Raw genomic sequence first — 27181 nt, 5'->3', positions numbered from 1 at the left:
GCAGGAGTGATAGGACCTCAACCTTTCTTCATTCTTTTCTGTGTTCAAAACTTTTAAAACTTCTGCTACCAATTCCCCACTTATGCAAAACAACTTCACTAACAATGCCTTATCCACCAAAGTAAGCATCATAGCAGCAAATTTTTCTTTTCACCCCAATGACTGGGAATTTGCACGCATTCATTACGAGCTGTCAGCAGTACACCCTGCATTTTATAGAATTCTTACCTGCATGTATTTGCAAATGAGGGATGTAGTACAGCACCATCTATAGGTGAAAATTTGAACTAATTTTTTTTCTCCCTGTCAAAAAAATCCCACTCCTTGCGATACACTTTTGTATAAACCGCACTCTAATATTCCAATTTTTCTGATTTTTATGAATTATTGAAATATTATGGAACTTATGGGATGCTCTGTAATATAAGAAGCTGACAAATGTTTTGGAAAAATGAGATCCATATACAGTGGTATATTTAGAATTTTTAAAAGGCATTTGCTACATTGCCATACCACAAGCTGGTCACTAAACTGAAGCAAAGGGATTGGATAACAGACTAGTGAGTTGGATAGGTGACTGGCTATTGGATAAATATTAGCAAGCTGATTATGGGGGAGGCAACTATCTATTTAAGGAGGTAAGTCACTAGTAGTGCCACAAAGGTCTGTTTCAGGACCATATAACTATAGTCTCACTCATACAATCTATTCAGATCCTCCTAAAGGATTTGATCAAATTCTAAAGGAGGAATTGAATAGATTGTATGAGTGGGCAAAAATATGGAACTGTCAATTCAATGTTGCAAAGTGTAAGGTTTGAAATTTGGTTGGCAACAATAGGATGCATAGTATACACTTGATGGGGAAATTTTGGAGCAAGTTGAAGAAATAAGAGACCTTGGATTGGACAAGGATCTGAAGTTCAGAGGTCGCATTGCACAAGTTGTAAAGACATCACATCAGATTATGCCAATGATGCAGACATAAAGAGGTTCTAGTCAAGGGCGTGCCGGCCATATGTGCAATGCATGTGATGCACACAAGCGTCAGGATAGTAAAGGTGCCAAAGAGGAGGAAATACTTAAAAAAAAAACGTTTTTTTTAAGTGATTTTTTTTTATTGGAGGGGGGGGAATAGGGGAACCAACTAAAGTTCTGCACACAGGTGCCGGACACTACTGGCACACCCCTGGTTCTGTTCCATTGTATAAGTGCAATGTCTTATAGAAAACGTCTTATACAAATGCACACAAAATAATTTTTGAATTCTAAAAAACTAAAAGATTTTTTTTTCTGTTATGTAACATATTATAGATCTTTCAGATATCTTGTTAAATCTATCTACTGTATATAGTTATTGTGCGGATTTGTATTTCAATTAACTTTAAGTAATATACCGTAATCGCAAAGAGCCGATCTGTCGCACTATAAAATCAGATTTTTTAAATTTGCGAAGTTAGACAAAGTTATTATGAAATCTTTAAAATTGTTCATTGTTCTCTTTGTTACTGCTACAATGGTATGCCTTCGAGTTTTGGGAAATAGATATAACTTTCACTTTCCTTGAATTTGCCCGAAGCAAAACTTCAACCAGCACCAATATTTCACCACTAGCATGCCAACCGTCTCCCACCCTAGCTCAGCAGGAGTTGGTTAAAGGTCAAAGGATTCCGACAACCAGCCAGTCTTAGTCACAGCTATGGACAAAGGAAAGACATCAGTCTCAGCCCTACTTAAAACAACGGACAAAGATCAGTACTCTCTCTTATGCCAATATTGTAGCTAATACCACCACATGAATTCCTACTACTGGGACGACTACCACGGATACAAACAGTGGCGCACCCAGGAAGGGGGCTATTTTCTTTTCTTTTTCTTTTTTGGGAAAAAGAAAAAGAAAAGAAAATAAACACTAGAAAATTTTCCAAAAATCTTTTCCTAATCAAAATTATTATTTTTATTTATGTTGTCATCTATTTCTGTGCTACTTATCATGTATTGGCAATCACTGCAGATACTCAGTCATCGGTCATATGCAATGTGTAGTGTGTATTCGTAAATCGTCTACTCAATTCGCCCCCCCCTCCCCCGAAGATTAAACCCTGAGTGCTCCCCCCCCCCCAAAAAAAAAGATTAAATCCTGAGTGCGGCACCGGGTACAAATGCACATGTTCCCGAGGCAAGGGAATAGTTATAATAGTATTCGAGAATATCCCATTAGAGGAATGCCTAGATGCAATGGCGCAGCATGTCTCACTGAAAAATATAACCCATGTTTCAAGAGTTACTGGAACCATGCAAATGTATTTTAATAATGCATTGTAGTCCGAGATATTAATTGAAAAAGGATTAAGCATCGGAGTATATCATCTGAATGTTTCACCAATCGCGCTAGCACCCAAAAAAGTAAGAATATCAAATATTCCAATAGAAATAAGCCACCAAATGCTTCGCAGATTACTGTCAACTTACAGCGCAGTGACAGGTAAAATCCGAATACTGCAAACCTTTAGGCCTGAGTTCGCCCACATCAAAAGTTTTAGAAGATAGGCTTTATGCAACAACATAATCGGCTCCAAATTTAAAATAATAAATATGGAAATATACGGAGTACCTCATAAACTTTCTCCACTCATGGTTTCTCTCAAGATAGCCAGGAACATGAAAAGCTTTTGCTTCACCCCTTATGTCAGTGACGTTTATATTACTGTTGCTGCTTAGTGCTTCTACTGCCACGAAGAAGGCAATGTACTATCAACGTCACTGACATAAGGGGTGAAGCAAAAGCTTTTCATGTTCCTGGCTATCTTGAGAGAAACCATGAGTGGAGAAAGTTTATGAGCTAATTGCTCACCCTGAGTGGGCTAGGAGATTAGTCCTCAATGTTGAAGTTTAGGATGGCTTTAGGTCTTTTATGTTTGAAATAATCCATTGCGTCATAATCTGCAGCCAGTTGGATCAGTTTGTTAGGGTGCACAAATGCTTTTGAGAAGAATTTGATTGCTATAGTCTGCATGAAAGTGTAAATATAGGGGACATTTGTGTTCCGATGTAGCTGGACAGTTCGGATGAACCATGGGGCACCCAGGATCATTCTGAGACATTTGTTCTGGATAAGTTGTAATTTGAGAATATTAGTATTTGAAGTATGTCTCCAGGTCGGTGAAGCATAGGTGAGTATTGGGCGAACCATCAATTTGTATATGAGAAGTTTGATTCTGGTGCTCAGCTTACTGTTTCTGTTAATTAGCAGGTAAAGCTGGGCTATGATGTGTTTGCACAGAGAGTCTTGATATGGGAGCTGAAAGTCAGTTTTCTGTCCGGTATTACACTAAGATATTTGATCTCAGTTTTCCACGGAATTTTAGTGTTGAAAAGGAGAATATCTTCTTTAGGTAGCACTGATCTTCTAGAGAATAGGACGGCTACACTCTTCAGAGGATTCACTTGGAGTCGCCATTTGGAGAAATGTTGTTCGATTAGCAGTAGGTTTTCTTGCAGTTTCTTGATGGCTAGGTGAGGCTTTAAAGATCCGGCCAATATCACTGTATCATCAGCATTTAGAGCTTTAATTGAAGATAATGGGTTTTGCAGTATATCATACACTTATAAGGAGAATAGGATTGTGCTAGTAAGGATCCTTGTAGACCTCCAGCCAAGATGCATCTTTGTGTCGAGACTACCCCACACATCCTGACTTGCATGCGCCTATCGTAGAGGTATGCCTCTATAAGATGAATAATTCCGATTGGTACACCAGATGATATCAGTTTGTATAGCAACCATAATGCCAAACCTTGTCAAATGCACTGGCTATGTCAAGGAAAACAGCCCCAGTGCATTGATACCAGTTAAAACCCGTGATGTGGTCCACTAATCTGTGTATTTGTTCCGTGGTGCTATGCGATTGTCGGAAGCCAAAATGCTCCCCAGGCAGGATATTTAGTCAGAGTACTGAATCTTGGAGTCTGGTAAGAATTACCTTCTTGGCAATTTTGCCGAGATTTGAGATGAGGCTGATTGGACTGTAATTTTGAGACAATCTGGGATCTTTTCCAGGCTTATGGATCGGTATTATGTTTGCCAGTTTCCAGTAGGAAGGGAAATATTTGTAGTGAAGGATGGAGTTAATTATATTTGTCAGATGGACAACAGCTCAATGTTGTAGAAGCTTTATTACTTTGTTAGAGATACCATCGGGTCCAGGAGCCTTTTTGTTCTTGAACTTCTTAATAATAGCATATATTTCAGCAGGTGAGGTGGGTGCAATTTGAGTGGAATATGTGAGAGCAGAATTGAGTGAATATCTGACATTACGGTGGATCTTGTATATATGGTTAAAATCGAGGTGATCATATGCAGGTTTACACTGTTTTTCAAGATGATTTGCTATTGCTTCAGCTTTATCAGCATCAGTGTGGATGAGACTTGAATCTGTTTGGAGGGTGAGAAGAGGTTTATTTCTGTTTTTAATCTTTCGGATGAGATTCCATATAGAGTGGTTATCAGTAGAGATGGAGGTCAGTTTTTCTTCCCAGAGTTGAGTTCTATGGGCAGCGAGGGCATCTCGCAGTTATGGGATGTTACGGATCTTGAACAGTTGAACCTGTTCAAGATCTGTAATTTCTTGCCTTATTTTTTTTTTTCCTTGCTTATTTTTTTTCTCTAATCAGATTCATAATATCTTCTGGCAAGTGGTTGGATTTGCAGGTAGTTGCAGGGATAGTAACTGCTGCACAGGCTGCTTTAATCTGTTCTGTTAGATTTTTAACAGCTGTTTCAATTTCCTCTTTTGATTTAATGATGAGAATAGGACCAATATACCAATATAATTTGAAAGTACCTTGGAGAGCCTTTCCCAAGGAATGAATGAGTGAGGGGGGGGGAATAACTTTTCAAGGTTTCCCAATTTTAACCATATTGGGTTATAGTCTGATGACAGATCGTTATTCGTCATTAAATTGCATTGGAGTCTGATGTGCTGCAATATGGCTATGTCCAACACATTGGCCTGACCATAAGTGTTGTGATGGATGGGGTCAGCAGGACCTATTATATGAAGATTGTTGAAATTGAAATGTTTTGCGTTTTTTGCGAGCACAAACCACCTGATAATCGCTGTGATCTGCAATGGAATTGTCATCAGCAGTTGTTTCTATTACGATGGTGATATCTTGATGGATACTGGGAAGAAATTCAGAGAGTTGAGGGTCATTGAATCAACCTCTTCTATTTGATGAATTATGACTTTACTTAGCCATTTAGTGTGCAGTAGATTGCTTACATGCTTGAAGATAGCCAGAAGTTCTTTGAAATTTAGTTCTTCATATGGTACCTCCATGATTGGCCCCAAAGTCTGTTCTGTGGGGCAGGACATGCCTTACCCTTGTCACGATAGCAAATAGACAGTTGCTTATGATAAAAGATATGAAACAATGGCGATACTAGCGGCAGTAGGCCTAGCGTATCGCCCTTGTAATTTCAACTGACTTACCTGGATAAACTACTATGGAAAAATAAAGTGCCTGTTTATGGTAGCAAGCAATTAACTACTATTACTAATGAATAAGCATAAATCGCTAAAAAACATATCAATCAAATTCACAATTCACTGTCAATAATACACGAAACACTAACACGCGAGACACCATCACAAGAACTATACTACGTTCTCAAGAAGGCCATGTAAGGAAATTAAGCCCATATATACTCAAAAAAAAAAAAAAACGAGAAACCGGCTAACAATAGTATTATTATTATTATTATTATTGTTATTATTGTTCCGGGCAACTCCAAGAAGTCGACAGACTCATCGAGGGAGGCCCTAACATCATGTCAAGAACAACTATTCGACGTTCACACAGTATCTATCATACCTTGCCTTGAACTCATTCACAGTCGTAGCACCCACAACAGACTCTGGAAGCTTATTCCACTCATTCACCACTCTCCAAGTAAAAAACCTAGCTTTAACACCCTTGTCAACCACGCTCTTGCCCAGCTTCCATGCATGGCCCCTAGTCCTCCCACCACCAGTCATATTTGCAAAAATATCTTCTGGATCAATCTTATAGAAACCCTTCAATAATTTGAATGTCTCAATCATATTGAGACATTCAAATTACTGAAGGGTTACTCAAATTACAAATTACTGAAGAATTACTCAAATTACACCCCTCCTTCGCCTATCGTCCAATCTCTGCAACCTACAAATCTTCAACCTATTCTCATAAGGTTCATTCCACAGACCTGCTATCATCTTGGTCACTTGTCTCTGGATCCTCTCCACTTTCTCCCCATCACGAAGAAACCCTGGTGCCCATAACTGGGCACAGTAGTCCAGATGGGGTCTTATCAAGGCTCAATACAGAGGAACAACAACTTGTTTGTCTCTGCATGTTAAAGTATTTTTCAGAAGCCAAGTGATTTGATGAGCTGATTTAGTCATTTTTGCAACCCTACTAGCGTCCAATCTCTGCAACCCACAAATCTTCAACCTATTCTCATAAGGTTCATTCCACAGACCTGCTATCATCTTGGTCACTCGTCTCTGGATCCTCTCCACTTCCTCCCCATCACGAAGAAATACTAGCAACCCTAATGGATCAGAAAACCAGAAATATGAAACATCCAACCCCCAAAAAACAGAGCATCCCCAATAAGCAACAAAAATCTCAAGTACAAAATTTTCAGCCAAATACTGAGGGTTCGAAATCAAGTACCGCTAATGAAACTCGGCTTTCGAAAGAACCAGTGAACGAATTCTCCGTGCTTGCTGCGCAAGCTCATTAATTGAGAAAGAATATTTATTTGTTAATAAATGCATGCATTTATAAGCATTCTATTTAGGCTTTTATTTTTGTAGACAGAAGACATTTTAAGCTTGTGCAGCAATAATTGAGCTTTGCATTGTGTATCGAAGGCCGACACTAGTCAAGCTACCTTGGCTTGCTCGCTTGATGGAGCATCCAGGTCCTTGCTTCAGCAGTGTGATTTCATGCGCATGCATAGCCATTTCCACTCCCTCCACGTCATCTCACCCTGTTGTTTAAACACGGGCCATACGCAGTCAAAGTAGCTCTAGCCAGTGAGCTTCAGCCAGCCTTTACAAGTGTGCGTGTTGCTTCGGAAAATTAAGTTACAACCCAACTTTTTATGACGATGTTATTGACCAGTTCATAAAGAACTGCAGGGTAAAATTTGTATTCAAGTAGCTAAATTGAAAAAGATGGAATATCATTTGTAAAATAAATGTTGTATTTGTATGATTAAATGTACATAATAAATTTCTAAATACAGGTAACTCTCGTATAACGCAGTACTTATACAACAAATTGTAGTAAACCTTTATCTTTTCATATGTTTTTCACTGCACGACTTAAAAATCAAATTTTATCTTCATTAAATTTGTGTCTGCCTGTATCCCATATATAATTATAAGGTAGCAAATTTATATTAGAGGAAATACCCTTTAGCACACATGTACCTCAATTGTTTTGAAGTAGATGGGGAGAAAATGGAAGCATTTAACAATTTTGTGTTCCTAGGATGCTGAATTGATAAAGATGGTTATTGTACCAAAGAAGTTAGAAGAAGATTACTCGGAAAAAAAGCAACAACAAATTTAAGCAAGATCTTTAAAGATAAAGATATTAGCCTCACAACAAAAATCAGAATCGTGTAAGCAATGGTATTCCCTGTGGTGCTGTATGGATGTGAAAGTTGGAACCTGAGAAAGAGTGAAAGAAGGAAGATATATGCATTTGAATTATGGGTTTGGAGATGCTTACTAAGAGTACCATGGACTGCAAAGCAAACCAATAAATCAGTGATAGACAGAATAAAGATAGATTGCTACCTCGAAGCTATGATCATCAAGCAAATGACAATCTGGAGAAGATGATGATGCTTGCTGAAGTTGATGGAAGCAGGAGAAGAGGAAGACCAAGAATTAGATGGGTGGATGGAGTTAAAGAAGCAACTGGAGTGCGCTTGGAGGTTCTGAAAGACATGGTCAGGGACAGATCGGAATGGAGAGTGTATGTTCATCGAGTCGCCAGGAGTCTAAACGACGATCATAACACACACCTCAATTATTTATTTACCGTATAGAATGTTTATTGTTGAAAATTGTCCTCGTTTCTGCCAGGAAAATGCATTAAAAATCATAAATGTGTTCATCGCAAGCTGAGCACTTTATTTTCTGGTGAGTTACATACAATATGTAATGCTTGTTTTTTTGTGTAAAAAATTATTTTTATAGTAATGGCCACAAACTGCAACGAAAGGGAAAAACCAACATTGAAAACAAAATTAATTTCTCTCGAAGAAAAATATTCAAAATCTTGGATCAGTTGAAAAATGGAGAAAAACCAGGAGTTTTTGCAGGGACTTTGAATTTAAATGAATCAACAATTCAAACAATCAAAGAAAATGAACATAAAATCCAAGAAAGTGTTTATTGCTGGGACAACGATAAGCGCAAAGCACGTTGCTCGTGTACGCGATATTCTAATGGAAAAATGGAGACATCTCTAATGATTTCGATAGAAGATTGCACCTCAAAAGAAAATTCCTATGGATAGAAATCTTATTAAACAAAAAAACTCTCAAAGTTTATAAACATTTCTAGTGCAGACCAGGTGTTCAATGCGGATGAATCCGGGTTATATTGGAAAAAAGTGCAAAAACACACCTGTATTTCGAAAAATGAAAGATCAGCTCCTGAATTCAAAGTTTCCAAAGATAGAATTACTCTACTGTTTTGTAGCAATTCATCAGGTGATTACATGACAAAACCAGTGTTTATTAACCAATTCTCAAATCCTCGTGCTATGAAAGATTAAAATATGCACTATTTTATTTTGCCTAAAACATTTATGCATTATGTGCAATGAAGTTTAAGTACAATTTGTAATTTTTATACTTTTATACTATGTATTTGTTTCATAGTTTATATATTTTCTTAATTTACATGAATTACTTGAATTAAATAAAAATATTTTTTTTTGTTGGATATGTCATTGGTTGTTGATATAATTAAAAAAAAAAACGATTTCGGAACATAACTCTACTTTTTCTATGTGATCTGGGACTCGCATAACGCAATTTATATAATGCGGCATTTCTGCGGAACCTAACATCCGTTTACGAGGGTTACCTGTACATGGTTTTAAATGGTCAGTAATTCATTATTCCGCTAATCAGACTTCAATCACACCTCTCATTCTCTGAATGATAACAAGAGCAAGCGTGAATTTCAAGACCAGCATTCGCCGCTCGGAAGAACCTATGCCTACATCGTCTCTAACAGCCATCCTAGAGAAAAGGAAATACACAAGTAACAAACTCACACAAAAAATAGCGAAGAGGAACAAGAAAGAAAGCAGAAAAAGAGCCAAAAATAAACCAACGCAGCTGCAACAGACAATTTTTGCCCCCAAACATCCCAACAGAGAGGGATGAAATCGAGTTTTTGAGTCCTCAGAAGATGAAGAAGAAACTGCAAACGTAGGTCTTCCTCACACTGAAGGCCCGCTAACAAATGAGCAGCTCCAGAGCTTATGGAAAAAAAGTTCGAGGCTCATCACAAAAACAGCTGACAGCATATGACTACACCGTCGACATCAGTGGCCTTATTACCCAGATGAAAGAACTAAGAACTATTCTGGCAGGGGGGGGGAGGAAGAAAAACTATCAACCACAGGAAAAAATATACTACCTGATCAAAGGACTTGAATCCCAGCGGCAGCGTATTAAACGAGGATCACTCTGCAAGCAAAATAAATCAGGATATAGCGAGCACCCTACTAAACTTTCTCTCATTAAACGCTAGAGGATGTGCCACACTACTGCGAAATAGGTTCGTCCTGCAGCATATCCTTGCCCACTGGCCAGAAATCGTTATGCTGCAAAAATTCCATTCCACCGGCAAAGGTTCAGATAAGCACTGGAAGAACTGGCCATATACCATGCACCACTGTCCTGCCATAAAACTTCATGAATTTAGGAGTCACTATTGGAATCCACAAAAAAGCACCCTAAAATTAGGGATCATTGATACCTTTGTAGTTCAGTAGAAGTGGCGTTTGCACTCTACAGCACTTGACCGCACAAAGAAAGGATTTGGTGATTCAAATCTAGTCGACGACTAAAGGAAATTTTTCTAAGCCTTTTTCGACCGGTTCCCGAGTTAGTCGATCTCTGGCACGGGCTAGCGGGTTTTTTCTCCTTGAAACTCGGGTTTTTCGTCCCGTAAACTCAAGAAAATCGACCGTCGAACCCACACTATTTTCAGACATTAAAAATATTGTGTTAGGGTTAGGGACCACGAGATGGCGGCACTAGCTTGCCGCCTTCTTTACTGAGTACCAATGAATCAGTGATAGCCTTGGGCCAACTATCTTTCTGATTGGCTACCAGTGGAGATTGAACTGCCCACTCAGTCTACAAACGTTAGTAGGGTAAACGGCCATGCCTACTCCCTATATGAGAACAAACAGGCGTTAGCTGATTTTTTTTTTTTTTTTTGATACCTTTCCTGGGTGTGCAATATATATATACTCATTAGAACTCAGGCTGGAAAGAAAATACATATCATTAATGCATACATAGTATAAGACGAACAGCTTGCATTGCAAGTACTACAGTACATCCAAAATTACCTCAGCAAAGTCAATGAGGACCATCTCATACTGGCAGCGGATTTCAACTGCACTTTGGAAACTACAATGGACAGACATCAATGCCAGGAACATCGACACTCACTTGCTCAGCTTCTCCAGGATGTAATCAATGAGTACGAGCTAACTGGTATCTTCAGACGTCTTCACTCAATGAAAAAGTGTTCTCCTGGAAGCCCATAAGTGGTCTTAGAAGAGCCCTATTCCAGTAGGGCTGGTATAGGGATGCATAGTATCAATAGATACTATGCATCCATGCACACAATACCCTTCATAAGGAGTATCACATATGATCCATCTCATTCATCAGACCATGATTGAGCATCTGCATCTGGACACAAAGGAGGAGCATTCTGGGTCTTTAATAACAGCCTACTACTCGTACAGGACACAGAATATCTAAAATCTTCTAAAAAATATATTGCTACTCTGTCATCAGAGAGACATTCCTACTTCCAACCAATTTCTGATTAGTGGTCATTGCTTAATTCTAAAGTCCGATTATTTACTCAAAAGTATAGTCACCAGTGGAACTTAATTAGACATTCAGTCTTAAATAATCTACAACAACAACAATTACACATCATCTGGACTCTGAGGAATACCAGTCCTTAGAAGCCACCATACGCACACATCTAGAGCACTCTGCAAGAGGAGCACTAATAACAGCACGATGCATGCACATTAACTTCGCAGGCTCACCCACAAAGTATTTCTTTTCACTGGAAAAACGCCAACAAGAGTGCACCACCATTTCTGCTATAACAACAGATTGTGGAAACATTATAGAAGATCATGATGAAATCCTCTTATATGCCTTGTAGTACTATAAAAATTTATACCAAGCTAACCCAACATCCATGGATGACACTGATATAATTCTCTCAGATGTGAAAAGACTCAAACCAGCGATGCGGCATAAGACAGCACTTCCCATCACGCTACACGATTTGACAACTGCCTGCACCTCTTTACCAAAAGATAAATCTTTTGGCATAGACGGGCTCACCATTGAATATTACCAGTTCTGGGAACAGCTTGGACCTATCCTTTACAGAATATATATCGAAGCCAATACCAATGGCTTCCCGCCCAATATGACAACATTTGTTATTAAGCTTATTCCAAAGAAAGGAAACGCTACAAAATTAGAAAACTGGCAAGTCATCTCCATTATAAACACCGACTGTAAAATAATATCAAAAGCCATTGCCAACAAAGTTCGCTTAACGAAATAATATATAAGCAGCACCAGAGCTATTCTATCCCAGGACGATCTATCCACAAAAACCTACACCTCATAAGGGATCTGATAAGCATTGCTAACAACAACAACAGTGAAACAATGGGTCTTGTAACACTAGACCAAGAAAACGCTTTCGACCGTATTGAACAACCCTACCTATTCAACTGCTAGCACTTTCCAAAATCACTCGCAAACTTGGAATACGAGAAACAGGCCGAGGAGATAAACGCTGTGAAATCTGCTTTTCAAGCTGTTATGCCTGAGAGCGTATCGGTGCTATCATGTTAAGGCTGCCGAGAAATGGCAACCTTAACATGAAGTTCTCTCCATACAGAAGAGGAATATATCAATCTTGCTCATGCAGTCAGAAAAGATCAGGTGGCTATCTTTTTGATAAAAACCAAGAATGCATTGGAGAGACCTACATACTGCAATATAAACAAAATCTACAGCACTCTAATACAACAGTCCAACTAAAGCACTTTATTGGCAAATCCTGTGTCATCCCACCAAAGGTGCAATGCACTACACAGTCCAAGTATATTACGGAAATTCAACCCGGATGTTCCAGATAACCGTCTGTTCTACTACCGTCCGGCATATCTAAAGTGTCCTCAACAGCCGTAACATGAAGTTCTCTCCATACAGAAGAGGAATATATCAATCTTGCCTATGCAGAGTAAAAAAAAAAAAAACATGCGATTTTTAACTATCTTTTCATCACTGCGAAAGTAGCAATAAGTTTCTATCTTCAACACACAAGACCAGACAGCACAAGTTTCACAGAGAGAGAGACGGCTAACCATCTCCTTGCAGACTTCAAACAAAAGGTGAGAAGCCGTCTCCTACATGAGCATCATCACCATAGACAGAACAGCAACCTAGACCTTTTCCACCAAGACTAGAATCCACGGAACAACTCCTTGCTGAGAAGGGCGTCTGCATCACATTCCACTATCCAACATAGAAGTGACATCATTGCTCCCCGTTCCAAAGAAAGGGAGAAGAAATAGATTTTCGTGTTTAACAGTGTGAAAAATGATCATCTGTTACTTTCATGTAAATATGTGATATTGTCTTATAGCAAGTTGTTTTCGTGTAAGGGATAGTATCATGTCAAAATAACTGTTATTGGTATAGAAAGTGTAATATAGTCAACAACTCTTATTCTTATGTAATTTATCTCAACGATCAATGAGCACATAACTTCTCTGCCTGAGAACCAAAACCAGTTAATCCTGTACATATCATTGTTTTTTTTAAATAAAAAATCTCTCTCTCTCTCTCTCTCTCTCTCTCTATTATATATATATATATATATATATATATATATATATATATATATATATATAGAGAGAGAGAGAGAGAGAGAGAGAGAGAGAGAGAAAATTAAAACTGAATTATCTAATGATAATCCTCCAGCAATATTTTTGTTGATAAGGATGTCTAAGAATGGTAAATTTTCTATCTTTTTCTACTTCTAATGCGAATTTGATTTTCGGATAGCAATTATTCGCGATTCAGTATCCAAAAAGTTATGGCTAAAACGGCCTCGCCTACTCCCTATGAGGAATAAAATACGTTAGCTGATTATTATTATAATTATTATTATTATTATTATTATTATTATTATTCAGGAAATGTACGAAATCTTCAAATTTTTTGGGAGCAGGTCATTGTGTGCAAGTTCGTTCCATCACCCTCAACAAGTTAGGTATAATCAAAACCTTAAAAAAATTGAGCTTAAATATACTCAAAAATTATGAAATTAAAAGAACTTCAAATCCTATTCAATCACTTTCTCCAAAATGGTTACTCAAAAAAAAAAAAAAAAAAAAGAATAATAACTGTCATATTCTGATGAAGCATCCTGTCATAATTCAGAAATTCTTGCCATGCGTTGGTGACGCATCCAGAAAAAAAGCCCAAATATTAAAATCAGTCAACATCAGAATAGCCTTCAAACCTCTTACCACCTTACAAAATTTCTTACGTTCTCCTGTATTCTCTGTGATGTCTATAAAACTTTCATTTTATAGACATCCCAGAGAATACAGGATTCTGTGATTTTGTGGAAAGGAGTAAGTAGACCAAACTGGGAGAAATTTCGAAATCCGTAAAAAAAGAACACGTAAGGCTGAAAACAAAAGGGAAGAAAAAGCTGCCTCGCAGCACGCGTCATCAAAGAACCTCACATGGTAAATTGGCAAGCATCCTCCATGCCTTACTTAGAAGAAAATTACTTGGGCAGATGGTTCAAGGAGTCTTCCAAGGTCATCAAAAAGGCACACTAAACTAAGAATTGATCCTTGATGACATTTGGAAATATAATAATTATAACATTCAAGTCCTCTCTTATGCCAGTAATCACATACCAAATTTACACAACAACGAAGAGACACATATAAAACCCCTTTAGTAACTTATATGTACATAACATTAAATAAATGAGTAATAAATAAATAACATTGAATAAAAGAATAAATGAGTGTGCGCATGGTGAGATGGGTGGCGAGGAGGTAGGGGTGCAGTAGTTAAGCCTGCCCGCCACAACACGTTAGTTACACTTCCGGCGCTCATCTATCGGTATCGTTTAACATATTGTCTATTGACAGTGCTTGAACTCTTTTTCAAATGATTAGAAATTTCGCATAAAAACACGTAAATATGAAGAGGAACACAGAAGTTTTAGGCCAGAGTGGAAAGAGGAGTTTCTTTTTGTGAAACGACGAAGTAAACCAATGTGTGACATATGCCAAATAACACTTGCGCAATTCAAAGCCAGCAATCTCAAGCGTCATTATAACAAGCTATCACAGTAATTTTAGTAACTCTTGGCTCTGATTTAAGGGGAACTAAACTTTCAACTTTGAAAGAACAACTCCATGGTCAGAATAAATTGATGTCTATGTTTACCAAAGAGGATGATGTTACTACCTAGGCTGGTTTTATTTTCAAAAAAAAAAAAAAAAAAATCAGCTAACGCCTTTTTATTCCCGTATAGGGAGTAGGCGAGGCCGTCTATCTAACTTTTGGAGACTGAGTGGGAAGTTCAATCTCCACTGGTACCCAATCAGAGAGACAGCTGGCCCAAGGCTATCACTAATTAAGCGGCATGCAGTGAAGAGAGACGGCTCCACAAGTGCTGCCATCTCGTTGTCCCTAACCCTAACACAATATATTTAATGTCTGAGATAATGTGGGTTCTACGGTCGAGTTTCTTCGGTTTACGAGATGAAAAACCGGAGTTTCCAGAAGAAAACGGCTTAGTTGCCGACTAGATTTGAAAGTAAGTCTTCCTTCGTGCTGTCAAGCGCCGTAGTGTGCAAAAGCTAATCCACTGAGCTACACAGGTTCCTTGGTTTTATTTTAGCGTTTAATATTGCACAGGCAAGACGTCCGTACATGGACGGAGAATTTGTCAAGAAGAATATTGCACAAATAATTTCAGTTTTAGACTCGGATAATAAAAAAAAAACAAAAAATAAACTAATAAAAAAATTTTAAAAAAAGCTACTCAAACTGATTGAACAGATGCCAGTCTCCAGGCATACAACTGAAAGGAGAATTTCCGTTATCAGTGCTGACATCGTAAATAACTTAGACCATAACTTGAAAAACTATGCTGCATTTAGTCTGGCTTTGGATGAATCTACATATATTCAGGACAAATCACAATTAGCTATATTTGTATGGTTTGTATCTAACGACTTGAATGTCAAGGAAGAGCTATTGGACTAGATGGCGTTGAAAGATGCATGTGGCTCTGACATCAAAGAAATTCTCGATGTTGCACTTACAATAACAATTACAAAAGCTTCGGTATGGCGCAAAAAAACCGTCAGCATTGCAACCGATGGTGCTCCGGCTATGAGGGGTAAAACTAAAAGCTCATGGGGCTCCTTAAGAATGATGAATCATATCCTGCTTTCCTACCTGTACATTGCATTATTCACAGGGACCATCTAGTTGCCAAGTGTTTTAAATTTGAACACGTAATGGAAGTAATTCTAAGAATTGTCAATTTTATTCGTTCAAGTGCTAAAACACACCGACAATTCAAAAGCTTTCTCGATGAGTTGAATTGTGACGAGATTCCTAATGACGTATTATAGTTTTGCTTAGTAAGGTGGCGCTCAGTTAGCAATGTATTAAACAATTTTTTGTTGTTGATAGACCTAATCAAACAGTTTCTTAGATAAAAGGAGACTTTCCTTGATGAAAGTTTTCCTTCATCTCGAAGACACTCAGTGGTTGTTAGCATATAATATATGCTTCGATCATATATCTTCTCTTACGCCTATTAGCTAGTTTTTGGAGCCCACAGACCTTCAGTCTGTTCTCATGCGGAGCAATCCACAGACCTGTTCCAAGCTTTGTTCTTTTTACTGTGTTTTTATTCACCTCTAAACCCTCTCCACTACTTCATCAACAAGGAATGCAGACGACAAGATCAGTGCGCATTAGTCTAGATGTGGCCTTATAAAGGAGGAAACAATAACTTCCCTATCCCTGCTTGTCAGTGTGTTCTCCCATAACGATGTTATTTGATGTCCTGTTTTGGCTTATCACGAATGTACTATTATTGCTATGTTTTTAGATTAATAGAAATAATGGCTGCTGAGAAAGGCTCAATCTTTTTTTTTTTTTTAACTTATGTTAAACAACTTTCTGAAGAGACAGTGAAACATGACGGAGAAAGAAAAACGCTACGAATTAAAACATGGTTATTTATAAACTTAATGTAAGTTTACTCATACTGAATTACCGAAAAGTGAATTAAAAAAAAAAATAGGTGCCGGTACTCATTGTTTGCTAGAAGGAAAAATTGAACATTAAAAGGATATAAATAAAAAGAAATTAACTAATGCCTTTTATTCCCTTATAGGGCGTAGGCGAGGCCTTTAAACTCCATGAAAAGAAAAACTACGCAATTATTTACTGACACTGTTACTTCATAGTGTGATAATGTTTTTGGAATAAGAACAAATCAAGTATATGACACAGTTTATTAAGCATATATTTATTGTACAAGTATACAGACAAGTCTGTACATTGTACACCAGACTATCTTGTACAAGTATACGAGCAGCAGTCTGGCGTGAACGTATATAGAGCATGATAATAATTTAAAATTCTTAAAATGATTACATAGTTCTATATAACAAATATCTTAAAAATAGACAGGGAAAAATAAAAATTTTATTAAGTAACTAAACTTAATGGATAGGTAAACGTGTAAAAAAATTACTAAATATAACAAATTTCTAAATATACTGCATCCGCATGTCACACGTCACTGTAAATATGTGCCGGTAAGTCGTATTATTGTGTACTGTTCACCCCCTCAAAAGCACTGAAATGCGCATGCCAGATTTTATCACGGACAATAAAATGTATACCGTTTTGACATGTATCGGACGTTTCATAATTTATCTTCATTGAAAATTGCTGTTTCACCAAAGAGCCTGAACCACCATACGAAAGGAAACCGATAATTGGGAAGTTCCTTCCAATATTTCTATTTCCATATGTAACAAGGGGACCGTGGATTAGGAATAAGTGTTGTAAGTGATCCAGTTATAACAACTGGATATTCACAAGCAGTGAGCACAATTTTGATTACACATAATGCAGTTATAGGAACCTTTGGAAATCGATGCCAGTATTGCTTCCAGCAGGCCTGAGTTTAAAAATTCTTAACATGATTTATCAGAGTGAATTGAATATCTGGGCAAGGCGAAATTGCAATACACAAAATAATATTTACGCAGCAATTTCTTTCCTACTATAATACGACTGTGATAATGATTCCAAGCACAGACCAGCTTGACAATGGCGAAGAAAAACAAGGCAAAGCTGATATTGAAAACAAAAATTTCCGAGTCTATCCCGGGCAAACAGGTTTCACTTTTTTTGGCACAGAAGGACTGGGAACTCCTGGATTTGTGCAACAATGATTCGTAAAATGTACGGTAGCTGATGTTTATGGAAAGTCATGAACAGAAAAACAGCTCCGTGACGTTTCTTCGACAAGAAAGGGTTTACGCTTTCTGTCGAAGTAAAACTCAATTCCTCAATCCCTAAAAGAACGTTGCAAGCAAAAGAAAATCATTTTCATAACCACATTTAAAGTAAGCAACGGATACAAGTTTGATAACTGGTTTGAAAACGCTTCAGCACTACTATGCTCTAACACCAAATTTTCCACAAATTCACAGGGAGAAAAGACACAAACATAAGAAAATGCCTCGTTGATTATATATTATCGTTAGTGATATTTTCACACTGGTTCAGTATTAAGATACACAACAATGTCACACGAGTGCAATACTATTGTTCCTAGATTATACACTCTTTTAAGTACCCCTGTATAGGGAACTGAAATAGGAAGTGACCCCCATTTAACTTTGAACAGGATAATAAAGAATATCGTAATAAAAAGAAAAAAAATATGCACCAACGTTTTCAAAAAGGGTCAAAATCGAGCAGCATTTAGAGGTGAAATGTAGATCCAAATATGTGAATTTTGATGAAGAAATAAATGAAAGACTTTCCATAGAAATTAAGTCATCAAGTACTCAGAGAAAAATGCAAGAAATTAAATAATGTATAAAAGTAGTCAAACAAAAGTTACGGAAATATTTTAATAAGAATGCAGAAGATAAATATCACAGAGGCGGCAAAATGTTCTGGAGGCTATTGTACAAGCTTAGAAATGGAGGAAATAATACTGTAAAGGATTCAAAGATGACATTAAACCGGAAGAAAATGATAATCAGGTTATTATTTTGAAAAACTGTTAAATGAGGTAGGTGACAGAACATTGGTATATATTCAAGGTGGAAAAAGCATTAAAAGTCAATCATTAGTGGTTGTCAGGATCAATTTATTCTGAGACAAAAGTTAAGAAATCATAGGAATATAATAATGATCTGCACATACGTTTTGCAGGCTTGGAAAATGCATACAGTATGATGCCTAGAGAAAATCGAAATATTTGTTATATGATGTGGTGTGTGTGTGTGGGGGGGGGGGGGAGTAAATAGGATATTCCTCCTCTTCCTCTTCCGTATATTAGGCCTAGTGGCCCGTTACGTTCGTATTAGGCATGGCCTATTACAATTTGAAATCGCGACCACCTCGAGGATAAGGTGGTTAGTCCTATCTGATTATGCCCTATGGCTCCCGCTGTGTCCTATGTCTGTAGATGCGTGTGTTCACGGGGCCGGTTCCTGGGGACGAAAACCCGAGTTTCCGGGTGACAAAACCCTCTGTATGAGACCGGCTAACTCACCTTTATTCGAAAAAGCCCAACCTGAATTTGATGGCCTGATTGGCCGAGTGGTTAGCGTTTTTGAGGGTTCGAATCCCGCCGTGGGCATGGATGTTTGTGATTGTCTTTAGATGGGAGATGAATTTCATCGTCTGCTATGAGACTACTGCCCTCTTTATTGAAGGCCTGAAATTAAAAAAAAAAAAAAGTTCCATGTCTGATCTACAAAGCAGGGTTTCCTGACCTCGTAAAAAAAAAAATAAAGAAGCGAATAAAAATACAAAAAAATTATAAAACTCAAAGATATTTGGGGAACCACTGCTGAACTTAATCATGTAGCACTATCATAGTATCCCGTATACCCATTGAGGATACATATCAGATATTTGAAGATGATGATATAACAATCCCTACGGTAAAGCTACACAGAATTCTCATATACGAGTACCTAAAATGGTAGCATGCTATGCGAGTGTTGAGAATGGCATTATGGAGGTATTTCGATGACAAGAAAATTATTAGCATATAAGGCTAAAACCTTATGCCAACACAGTTAAACAGGCTGCACAATGCACCATAGCATTAATTCATTCATATGTATACACATCGCGTGTACACGCGCACGCACGCACGCACACACACACACACACACACACACACACACACACACACACACACACACACACACACACACACACACACACACACACACACACACACACACACACACACACACACACACACAGTATTCGTTTCAATCCTACAAGCTAAACTAGAAATATACATATAGTGAAACCGATGCCCATAGTGTTGTAGATACTGAATTCAAATTAACCAAAAGTAACTATTCAAATCATCCCAACTTAAACACAATCTTCAGGGATAGAGCAAACTTACTAAAGCAAAATGAAACGAGTGGAGTGCATTTGTGTGTGGGGAAGGAGGTAACTGAATTATTATTATTATTATTATTTTAGATTTCTCCTACGCTGCTCGACAAAATTAACAAAACAGTTAGAAAATGTGGCGTAACTCGAGCAATTTCTGATGAAGCAACATATCTGGTATGGTGGTGTACAATAGAATACCAACGAAATGAGGAAACGAACAGGTCTTCTTATTCTTCTCACCCTTATGGTTGATGGGATATGCTACTTTACTAGGGGATTATGAAACATTTCCTTCCTTGCCCTACACCAAGTATTTATGCCTGTAGATTGTGTGTGTGTGTGTGTGTGTGTGTGTGTGTGTGTGTGTGTGTGTGTGTGTGTGTGTGTGTGTGTGTGTGTGTGTGTGTGTGTGTGTGTGTGTGTGTGTGTGTGTGTGTGTGTGTGTGTGTGCGGTCTGTCTGATTTGAGGAATGAAAAACCCGAGTTTTTCCGGGAGAAAAAAAAGACCTGCTGACTCTTTAGTTGAAGAAACCTGATAAAGGTTCCTCATGGACGAGAATCGAACCCGGGTCTTTCCTACCGAAGGGCTTCGTCTATACCAATTTAAGCCTTTTCCAATGTCATTTACATACAAATTAATATAAATACATACAGACCCCCTGGGGCACGCCAATAGTCGCTTTTCTTTTCTGGGATATCACTCCTCCATACACAACCTGCTGAGATACCTATCAGACAGCCAATCTCCAATCTAACACACTAATCTCTACCTAAACCTATCTGTTCCAATTTAACTACTAGTTTGTCATGTGGCAATCTATCGAAAACCTTTACAAAATCTAAATATACTACTGTATATGCTTCCCTCTCTCTCGTCCAATGTATTCGTAAACTTATTATAATGAGTAAGCAGATTGATAAAACATGATCTCTTTTAGTAAACCGATCCTGTCCAGTAAAGAGAATTCTAATGCTGTCCAACTAGTTCTGAATCCTTGTCCTCAGTAGCTTCTCCAACACCTTGACCACATCTCCTGACAAGCAGATTGACCTATAATTCGAACCCATAGTCTTATAACCTCCTTTATCAGTGGAACAACTTTGCCATCTTTCCGCTCCTTTGGAACCTAGGCTAATCTAATATTCATGTTAAAAATGTAAAATTACAGCTGCTGCTAACTCCCTGGAACATTCCCTCAAGACACGCAGTGATATACCATTAAGTCCCATGGCTTTGTTGACATGAAGTTTACTCATACAGGCAAATTGTCTTTATTTTTAATACACGTAAGGAATATGTGTGAAAAATTGAAGCCAAATTCAGGTCACGGCTTTCTGAAGACACCTCTAATGGGGAGACAGTGATAGGTTACTAATTTGAGTTTTGGAACTGTTGATGCAAAGTAAAATACCGATCCAATCGCAAAACATCTTGATGCACTAAATATTTATTAAAATGGTTCACTAATTCAAACACAAGTAAATGTAAATTTCAATTTCTAAAAATTGATGAAATTCTGTACCATATTATTAACTGTTGAATTCATTTTCAATAAATATCATTTATTTTTCATATAAGTCAAAATATTCAAAGGCAACAGCTAAAGTATGCTGATAATTTAATGAACTCTACCGAATGATTCCTGTGCAAAAGAAAGCATTTCATCTATTAAGCTCTCTTCATCAAAATTTACGGCTAAAACTTTATCAATATACTACATTCTATAAAAAGCACTAATTCTTACCCAAATAGAATATTTCGGAAGAATTTGTCTTAGACTATCACAGAGCGATAAAAAAACTACAGAAGCAGTCGATGACAGCAACTCGCATTTCAAACGGCGTGCTTAAAGTGGTCAACTGGTAAGATTGCACCAATACGCCAGTTAATAGCTTCTTGTTAAAGCTAGGAGTCTAGCGAAAGCAGAAACTTTCCCATCGCAAACAAACTGCATCCTGTGTTAGTACATTATTTATAAAGAGGTTGGAGGGAGAGAGGGAGGCAGTCAGTGAGAAAGAAATGTGCACGACGCTCATTATATTATAATTACTGTGTTTGAGAAGGCCATGAACAGAAAAATGTTGATTTAAAAACGAAATGCTGAAGGAATTCACAGGTCGAGAATTTTGGCAAGAATTCTGATTATAAAGAATTCTGATATGCAGTGTGAAAATAATTGCGGATAGCCTCGATGCCAGATGTCAGTACACGAATATAGCATGCGATGTTAGGGTATTATAATTTTCCCTTTAATTCTCGATTAAAGACCCCTTTAATCGAGAGGAACATTGCTTATCTGTACTTAACTTTAAGCGATTTTGCGTTTTGCAGTACTAGTTTTCTTCATTATCATTATAAACCTACATTATACTTTTCATTGCAGCAATTCCTCACGTGTAAGATATGCTGTGTGCATAATTAACTGTATATTCCGTAACGTTCTGTGAATGCTTTATTTGATTCTGATTTTAATATCTTAATTTATGTGTTCTGTGTTCTGAAGAAGAATATATAACGAACGGAAAATTTAATACAATTAATAAACATTACTTTTTAATTTTCTATGTGGGTAATTTCGGCACGTGCATAATGTGAATTGAAACTGCAAGAAGCCTAGAGATACGAAATGAATGAGATCTAAGAGTCTACAGCAGATATCTCTGTCAAGTCTTCTTTGGACAGGTCCAGCAACCATGACCAATTTAAAAGATAACTGGCTGTCGCTTCGTTTCAAAAAATTCAGGGGAACACGTCCTTTTCAATCGATATTCCATTAAGAAATAAACTAGAACTTGATTTTGCGACTAGAAAAGTCCCTAATCAGATATTGTGGCACCTAGGATTTTAATTACTTTGCAACAATCATCAGCTATCACTTCGAAACAGCTGACATTATACAAGCCAAGATTGACACACATTAGGGATTCCATATTCCACGGTTCAAAAGTTTTGTAGATGCTTTTGTCTAAACATATGGTTGCATCTGTTATTTCTTTAGTTAAGTTAAAGCTAGTACCGCTTTAAATTGCATTTAAAAATGCTATGGGCTAAATAACTAGAGAGACATGTATGAATAATATTTATACTTTGCATATACGTTAGCACATATATATATATATATATATATATATATATATATATATATATTACATCTACATCTTATTAAGGTGGACGCCTTGTTCCAAGTAATTCAAAGTAAAGTAGTTTGTATCTCAATTGCGATAACTGACTATTTGACTGTACAGATGAAATAACATTAGGAATTTAAGATGATTTGGATTTATAATATTTCTCCCATTTGGACTACAAGAGAACAGTTTATTTGAGAATGTTTACTATTATGAACAAAAAATCTGGATGTTCTGGTACTTTTATATTGCGAAAAATAATCTGTATTATAGTAGTTCATGAACAGACAACAAAACAAAACAAAACAAACTAGTTTTGTGTTGGAAGTTTTTTCACTTGGTTAGACTATAATAAATTTAGTTTAATCCTTTATCCAAGTGCAAGCAAACAAAGTTTGCGCCAGGACTGAGGCAACTCGTGGTAAAAGTGGAATAAGCTCTCATCACTTGTCTTAGTATCTCCCATAATGCAAAGCACATCTCCTTGCGGACATGTATCATGCTATGCATTAAAGGAAGGGCCACTACCCAGACCGGTTTCGACCTATATTGAGGTCTCATCAGTGGGAGCCAGACCCAGAGGTGGTGATATTAAGGTGGAAGTAATGGAGAAGTCATAGTCGAAACCGTATAGGAAAATCGTAAACTCATCTCGTATAGGTAAATCGCAACTCGTATAGGTAATTATGACTTCTCCATTACTTAATATCACCACCTCTAGGTCTTTGTCGAGTCTTTATTGTCTCTGGATCTTTGTTGAGTTTTTATTGTCTCTGGGTCTTTATTGAGGTTCTCGTCAGCTCCCACTGACAAGACCTCAATAAAGGTCGAAACGGGTCTGGGTAGTGGCCCTTAATGCATAGCATTATACATGTCCGCAAGGAGATGTGCTTTGCATTATGGGAGATACTAAGACAAGTGATGAGAGCTTAGTCCACCTTTACCACGAGTTGCCTCAGTCCTGAAGATACTTCAGGCGCAAACTGAAGAACTTTATCCAAGTATTTGCTTACACTTGGATAAAGGATTAAACTAAATTTATTAAACTAGTTTTCTCATTACGGAATCTTTTGAAAGAAACAAATAGAATTTAAACGTTCGAAGTTCTATGAAAACTGCACATTTCCCTTTTTAATTAACGTAAGTTGGTTTTAAAACAGTTGTGAGAAGTTGCGGAAAAAAAAACTTGTTTGTTTAGTTTATATGAAGTATTTCCCGTTTCTGTTTCATTATGTTGCAAATCCTTTGAAAATTCTTCTTCTCACCCATTTTATCTAAACGAGGATCACCTTGGCTGAGTTCCAGATTAAGCAGAATTACCTGTGCAAAGGTGAAGTAGGAAACAAGATAGAATTAGGTAGCATGATGGAAAATTTGGCAAAGAATTTCAATAAAATCAAGAGTGTGTGCTCTTTCGCAGAGCTTGTGGTCTTAACACCGAAACAGAAATAGGTATTAATCAAGTGCCCTTGTTTTTAGAGATAGCAGTCGATTAGATGCGCTTTTTGGCTTAAAAAAAAAGAATGAATAAAATCCCACCGTCACTACAATAATGGAAGCTCAAAACTGTTTGTCAGGATGACTCTTACCACTCTATACAAAAAATGCTCATTTTTCTTTAGTGATCCTGAATGCTAACACGACTAAGGTATCCATATCCTCACAATAACAAAAATAATAAATAAATAACATCCAATACCGATATAATGTATCTTATCTTATCCAGTGGCTTTAACAGACCTTTAAGCGCCTACAACCTTCCAAGTATGCTTGGATTTCGTAACCGATATACGAGTATAAGATGGTCATTCCTATGCCTCTAAGTATTCACGACTGTAATCCATGTGCGTTCACGGGTCCGGTTTGCCTGCTTGCGGGATAAAAAAACCCAGATAAACTGGCGGAAAAAACCCTGCTTGAAAAAACTCAAGACCGGCTAACTTGGCTATGGCATATTCATAAGCTCCTCACGTCGTCGACGGAAATCGAATCTAGGACGCTCCTTCCTCAAGCATATGGTCGCGAAGCGCAAAGCCACTGGGCTAACCGCGCGGACCGATGTGATGTAAGAGAAACCAAATAATCTCCCAAAACGAACACGCCACCATCATAGAAATGTGGGAGTAAGCTGGATGCAGATTTCCCTTGGAAATCTCAATAGGGCTTGAGCCTGACGGCACATAAACGTGAGTGCTCTCATATAATATCTTGTCTACGATACACTCCACATGGAATTTTAACCGTATTGAAAACTGATCATCCTTTAAACAATCCTTCTACCCACCTTAATTTTTTTTTTCAATCTACACAAACAACACACCTAAAACAAGGAAAACATGACTGAGCACTTCTTATCCATTTGCAGCCGTCTGAAGAGGCGTTCAGAAACGGAAGAACGGAAGTTTGCAGCAAACGGATCCCCCACTTCCCCAAAAGAAAGTTATTCATCCTCCTACCTATATCTATCCCTCACCTACCAAGAAGTGACTATATCTGACTATACCTCTAAACTGGAACTCATTAACTTAGGCAAACTTCGTTTACTACAACTGTTCCCCCCCCCCCCAAAAAAAAACCAACCAAACTTCCACATCCTCTTATGTACTTCCGTCTCCTTCCTCGCTCCTAAGTACTTATGCTCCACCATAACCATAAATATCCCCAATGTTTAAGAAGGCACTCTGAAATCCTTCCATGTGATAATCCTAAATTAATTCAACTACTTAGAACACTAACTAATTAACGTGAATGTCCATTGATAACTGACATGCCGATTTATAAATAAACACGGTCTTAAATAAGCATAAAAACTTCAGAAAAATATACATGATAAACAACTATCATAAAGGCTCCACTAAAGTATCGATCTATTATACGTGTTATTACAGAAAATACTATTATTATAAATTATACTTTGTACAGCGATGTGTTATATACAAAAGAAACAAAGGAAGGTGATAATGTCATCTTTATTTGTGTATTAGGGTGAAATGACTTATTAATAAGATGGCCTAGAAACTTGAATTTTTAGAAACCGAACTCCTAGGATAAAGTAGGTAATATTATTTTAATAATTAAAATGGAAACAGCCATGGGTTCCAGCTGGCTGGTTTTAATCGTTTAAAACTTCAAAAATAAACAAATCAATGAAAGTAATAATTTACGAACTTCAAGAGAATTCTGTTTTAATGTTAACAATAAAGTAATTATATTGTATTTTACATACCTTGTTCATTCTGTTTGTGCTCCATTTGCAATGCAATAATTAGATCCACCAGTAATCCATTTCGAGTGATACCTAAACTGATTTGATCTATAAGTTCTTAGTTTCTCTTTATTTGTTCGTCACTACTCGGTATATCGGAAACAGAAGTGTGATGCAAGAGACAAAACAAAGGAAGTGTAAGTGTTTGAAATGAAGCTTCACTCTGTGTGAATCCTAGAGTCAAGGTAGAAGAGGAAAAGGCACGGCCGGAATTTAGTTGCCTAACTAGAGATAACGAGGAATAGATATAGAAATGTCCAGAGTAATCTAATCAGTAATTAGTTTGTACACAATAATATAATTTATCTGCGATGTTAGGGTATTATAATTTTCCCTTTAATTCTCGATTAAAGACCCCTTTAATCGAGAGGAACATTGCTTATCTGTACTTAACTTTAAGCGATTTTGCGTTTTGCAGTACTAGTTTTCTTCATTATCATTATAAACCTACATTAAATTTGAACAAACAGTGTCTATTACGAAGAACATTTTCTGTTTGAATAGTCGATGTGCTACTAATCAGACCAACCATATGGGATAGCAAAATTCGCGGAAGTTAATAATTGAGTCAACTTCCTGGTTCTGACTAGCTAAAAAAATACGGATAACGGACGAAAAAAAAAAAGGAAAAAAATAAATGATTAATAATGAAAACACTGACTAAAGGCAAACAGAAAGACATTTTTGCACTTAG

General features: G+C 37.2%; 1 protein-coding gene across 2 annotated transcripts in view; it reads right to left on the bottom strand.

Annotated features, from left to right (window-relative positions):
• LOC150095906 (uncharacterized) overlaps positions 1-26949 on the bottom strand; it is a 271111-nt gene extending 244162 nt beyond the window's left edge. For both annotated transcript variants that reach the window (XM_090409259.1, XM_090409260.1), the window contains exon 1: positions 26449-26949. In XM_090409259.1, the coding sequence (XP_090265385.1) occupies positions 26449-26473 (25 nt within the window). In that variant the 5' untranslated portion in view covers positions 26474-26949. The remainder of the gene's footprint in view (positions 1-26448) is intronic.
• Between the last annotated feature and the right edge of the window lie 232 nt (positions 26950-27181).

This window comes from Typopeltis vanoorti, chromosome 19 (genome assembly GCF_054136105.1).
Source record: "Typopeltis vanoorti isolate ZY-2024b chromosome 19, IOZ_Tvanoo_1.0, whole genome shotgun sequence".
Classification (NCBI taxonomy): domain Eukaryota; kingdom Metazoa; phylum Arthropoda; class Arachnida; order Uropygi; family Thelyphonidae; genus Typopeltis; species Typopeltis vanoorti.
This window is presented reverse-complemented; position numbering and strand designations above follow the sequence as displayed.